This window comes from Procambarus clarkii, chromosome 52 (assembly GCF_040958095.1).
Source record: "Procambarus clarkii isolate CNS0578487 chromosome 52, FALCON_Pclarkii_2.0, whole genome shotgun sequence".
In the NCBI taxonomy this organism is placed as follows: Eukaryota; Metazoa; Arthropoda; class Malacostraca; order Decapoda; family Cambaridae; genus Procambarus; species Procambarus clarkii.
In genome coordinates, this window is record NC_091201.1 from 21,167,389 (window position 1) to 21,172,754 (window position 5,366).

The 5,366-nt window shown below is 43.1% G+C and overlaps 1 protein-coding gene across 1 annotated transcript in view; it reads left to right on the top strand.

The window, feature by feature from the left end:
• LOC123752227 (probable serine/threonine-protein kinase clkA) overlaps positions 1-4,754 on the top strand; it is a 15,005-nt gene extending 10,251 nt beyond the window's left edge. The window contains exon 2 of the mRNA XM_069304440.1: positions 2,264-4,754. Within this exon, the coding sequence (XP_069160541.1) occupies positions 2,264-4,754 (2,491 nt within the window). The remainder of the gene's footprint in view (positions 1-2,263) is intronic.
• Positions 4,755-5,366: the final 612 nt, after the last annotated feature.

The following is a 5,366-nucleotide window of genomic DNA, read 5'->3' on the forward strand; positions in this document are numbered from 1 at the left end:
CTCTCTCTCTCTCTCTCTCTCTCTCTCTCTCTCTCTCTCTCTCTCTCTCTCTCTCTCTCTCGCTCTCTCTCTTTCTCCCTCCCTTTCTCCCTATCTTTCTTCCTCTCTTTCTCCCTCTGTCTCTCCCTCTCTCTCTCTCCCTCTCTCTCCCTCCCTCTCTCTCTCTCTCTCTCCCTCTCTCTCCCTCCCTCTCTGTTCTCTCTCCCTCTCTCTCCCTCCCTCTCTCTCTTCCTCTCTCTGTCTCTCTCTCTTCCTCTCTGTCTCTCTCTGTCTCTCTCCACATTCCCTCTACTATCATCCTCCTACTCTCTCCCTACCTCCTCCTCTCTCCTACACCATCTCCTCCTCCATCCCTCCCACTGTCTTCGCCAACCTCCCTAATTGGAGCCAAAAAGGCCAAGTGTGTTCGTGCACTCGAGCTGGCGTACGTTCTTTCGAGGGGGGGGGGGGGAGAGGGGGAGTGTGCGTTTTCACTATTTGTATTTACTGTCTCTGCCTGCAGGGTCGACCAGGTAGCTCTTGGGCTCCTCCTCTGTAACCGGCGGTTGTCTAATGTATTGAATCCCGTCCTTTTTTTCTCTATATCCACTACGTCTTTCTCTCTCTCTCTCTCTCTCTCTCTCTCTCTCTCTCTCTCTCTCTCTCTCTCTCTCTCTCTCTCTCTCTCTCTCTCATCCCCAGGATGAGTTTTTTGGTTTTTGGTCAGGTTTTTGGCAAGCATCAGTTGACTTATTTACTGCTAGGCAACAGATGCATCACCAGAAACTTTGCCCATTTTTCTGCCTCGGCTGTAAATCGAAATCGAAGGGAGGAGGAGGGTGGTAGGGAAGAGGGATGAGACAGGGGGAGAGGGGGAAGAGAGAGAGAGAGGAGGATAGGGAGACGGGAAGGGAACTATCAGAGGAAAGCGCAAAACCATTACGACTATGTAGCATTTGGAAGGGGATCAGGATGGGACGGGGGAAAGGAATAGTGCCCAACCACTTGGACGGTCGGGGATTGAATGCCGACCTGCAGGAAACAAGACCGTCGCTCTACCGTCCAGCCCAAGAGGTTGGGCATAGGGAGAGAGACATGAGAGAGGAGGGAAGGTATAGCGACGGGGTGAGAGAGGAGCGTGGAGAGCAGGGAAAATGTGGGAGACGAGAGGGACGAGGGAGAGAAGAGGGGAGAGAAGAGAGGAGAGAAGAGGGGGAGAGGAAGAGAAGAGGAGGAGAGGTAGAGAAGAGGGGGAGGGGAGAGACTATCCCTGGCACCAGCGGGAGCCACTTCTAGTATCACATAAAAAACACGACCCCAACACCCGTCTAAACTACTCCTTCAGGTATGTTGTGAAGCGCTGAACGACTCGGGAATTATAACACCACCCTGGACGATAGCTCCTTGATCGATAGCTGTCCAGACAATAGCTGTCCAGACAATAGCTGTCTAGACAATAGCTGTCCAGACAATAACTGTCCAGACAATAGCTGTCCAGACAATAGCTGTCCAGACAATAGCTGTCTAGACAATAGCTGTCCAGACAATAAATGTCCAGACAATACCTGTCCAGACAATAGCTGTCCAGACAATAGCTGTCTAGACAATAGCTGTCCAGATAATAACTGTCCAGACAATAACTGTCCAGACAATAGCTGTCTAGACAATAGCTGTCTAGACAATAACTGTCCAGACAATAACTGTCCAGATAATAGCTGTCCAGATAATAACTGTCCAGACAATAACTGTCCAGACAATAACTGTCCAGACAATAACTGTCTAGACAATAACTGTCTAGACAATAACTGTCTAGACAATAACTGTCCAGACAATAACTGTCTAGACAATAACTGTCTAGACAATAACTGTCTAGACAATAACTGTCTAGACAATAACTGTCTAGACAATAACTGTCTAGACAATAACTGTCTAGACAATAGCTGTCTAGACAATAACTGTCCAGACAATAACTGTCCAGACAATAACTGTCTAGACAATAACTGTCTAGACAATAACTGTCCAGACAATAACTGTCCAGACAATAGCTGTCCAGACAATAAATGTCCAGACAATAAATGTCCAGACAATAGCTGTCCAGACAATAGCTGTCCAGACAATAACTGTCCAGACAATAACTGTCTAGACAATAACTGTCTAGACAATAGCTGTCCAGAAAATAACTGTCCAGACAATAGCTGTCCAGACAATAACTGTCCAGACAATAGCTGTCCAGACAATACTGTCCAGACAATAACTGTCCAGACAATAACTGTCCAGACAATAGCTGTCTAGACAATAGCTGTCCAGACAATAGCTGTCTAGACAATAGCTGTCCAGATAATAACTGTCCAGACAATAAATGTCCAGACAATAACTGTCCAGACAATAACTGTCAAGACAATAACTGTCTAGACAATAACTGTCTAGACAATAACTGTCTAGACAATAACTGTCTAGACAATAACTGTCTAGACAATAACTGTCTAGAAAATAACTGTCTAGACAATAACTGTCTAGACAATAACTGTCTAGACAATAGCTGTCTAGACAATAACTGTCCAGCCAATAGCTGTCCAGACAATAACTGTCCTGACAATAACTGTCCAGACAATAACTGTCCAGACAATAACTGTCCAGACAATAACTGTCCAGACAATAACTGTCCAGACAATAGCTGTCCAGACAATAGCTGTCCAGACAATAACTGTCCAGACAATAACTGTCCAGACAATAACTGTCTAGACAATAACTGTCTAGACAATAACTGTCCAGACAATAACTGTCCAGACAATAACTGTCCAGACAATAACTGTCCAGACAATAGCTGTCCAGACAATAGCTGTCCAGACAATAAATGTCCAGACAATAGCTGTCCAGACAATAAATGTCCAGACAATAGCTGTCCAGATAATAACTGTCCAGACAATAACTGTCCAGACAATAACTGTCCAGACAATAGCTGTCCAGACAATAGCTGTCCAGACAATAGCTGTCCAGATAATAACTGTCCAGACAATAGCTGTCCAGACAATAACTGTCCTGACAATAACTGTCCAGACAATAACTGTCCAGACAATAGCTGTCTAGACAATAGCTGTCCAGATAATAACTGTCCAGACAATAAATGTCCAGACAATAACTGTCCAGACAATAACTGTCAAGACAATAACTGTCTAGACAATAACTGTCTAGACAATAACTGTCTAGACAATAACTGTCTAGACAATAACTGTCTAGACAATAACTGTCTAGAAAATAACTGTCTAGACAATAACTGTCTAGACAATAACTGTCTAGACAATAGCTGTCTAGACAATAACTGTCCAGCCAATAGCTGTCCAGACAATAACTGTCCTGACAATAACTGTCCAGACAATAACTGTCCAGACAATAACTGTCCAGACAATAACTGTCCAGACAATAACTGTCCAGACAATAGCTGTCCAGACAATAGCTGTCCAGACAATAACTGTCCAGACAATAACTGTCCAGACAATAACTGTCTAGACAATAACTGTCTAGACAATAACTGTCCAGACAATAACTGTCCAGACAATAACTGTCCAGACAATAACTGTCCAGACAATAGCTGTCCAGACAATAGCTGTCCAGACAATAAATGTCCAGACAATAGCTGTCCAGACAATAAATGTCCAGACAATAGCTGTCCAGATAATAACTGTCCAGACAATAACTGTCCAGACAATAACTGTCCAGACAATAGCTGTCCAGACAATAGCTGTCCAGACAATAGCTGTCCAGATAATAACTGTCCAGACAATAGCTGTCCAGACAATAACTGTCCTGACAATAACTGTCCAGACAATAACTGTCCAGACAATAGCTGTCCAGACAATAGCTGTCCAGACAATAGCTGTCCAGACAATAACTGTCCTGACAATAACTGTCCAGACAATAACTGTCCAGACAATAACTGTCCAGACAATAGCTGTCTAGACAATTGCTGTCCAGACAATAAATGTCCAGACAATAGCTGTCCAGACAATAGCTGTCTAGACAACAACTGTCCAGACAATAACTGTCCAGACAATAGCTGTCCAGACAATAACTGTCTAGACAATAACTGTCCAGACAATAACTGTCTAGACAATAGCTGTCCAGACAATAGCTGTCCAGACAATAACTGTCCAGACAAAAGCTGTCTAGACAATAACTGTCCAGACAATAACTGTCCAGACAATAGCTGTCTAGACAATAGCTGTCCAGACAATAACTGTCCAGACAGTAACTGTCCAGACAATAACTGTCTAGACAATAACTGTCCAGACAATAACTGTCCAGACAATAAATGTCCAGACAATAACTGTCTAGACAATAACTGTCTACACAATAGCTGTCTAGACAATAACTGTCTAGACAATAACTGTCCAGACAATAGCTGTCTAGACAATAACTGTCCAGACAATAGCTGTCTAGACAATAGCTGTCTAGACAATAACTGTCCAGACAATAACTGTCCAGACAATAGCTGTCCAGACAATAGCTGTCCAGACAATAACTGTCCAGACAATAGCTGTCCAGACAATAGCTGTCTAGACAATAACTGTCCAGACAATAACTGTCCAGACAATAACTGTCCAGACAATAACTGTCCAGACAATAACTGTCCAGACAATAGCTGTCTAGACAATAACTGTCCAGACAATAACTGTCCAGACAATAACTGTCCAGACAATAGCTGTCTAGACAATAACTGTCCAGACAATAACTGTCCATACAATAACTGTCTAGACGAAAGTACTCTTACTCTATAAATTTAAATATGTATTAAGAGATTAATCATGGATATTAACAACATTTAAATCCTCTACGCAAGTGCCATCACATTATAATTAAAACAAAACTATAAAAAACTCTTCCTAAGCCAACAGCATACAACAGAATATCTAATTACATATATATATATATATATATATATATATATATATATATATATATATATATATATATATAACTGAAAACTCACACCCCAGAAGTGACTCGAACCCATACTCCCACAACTGGTATGTACAGGGACGCCTTAATCCGCTTGACCATCACGACCGGACATAAGGAAGTGATAGCCGAGGCTATATGAACCACTTCCCCGCCGGCACTCGGATGGTAATCTTGGGCATAGCATTTTATCAAATCACCTCATTCTTTGGGGCACACGTGAGGAACACAAATGCAAACAAGCCTGAATGGTCCCCAGGACTATATACAACTGAAAACTCACACCCCAGAAGTGACTCGAACCCATACTCCCACAACTGGTATGTACAGGGACGCCTTAATCCGCTTGACCATCACGACCGGACATAAGGAAGTGATAGCCGAGGCTATATGAACCACTTCCCCGCCGGCACTCGGATGGTAATCTTGGG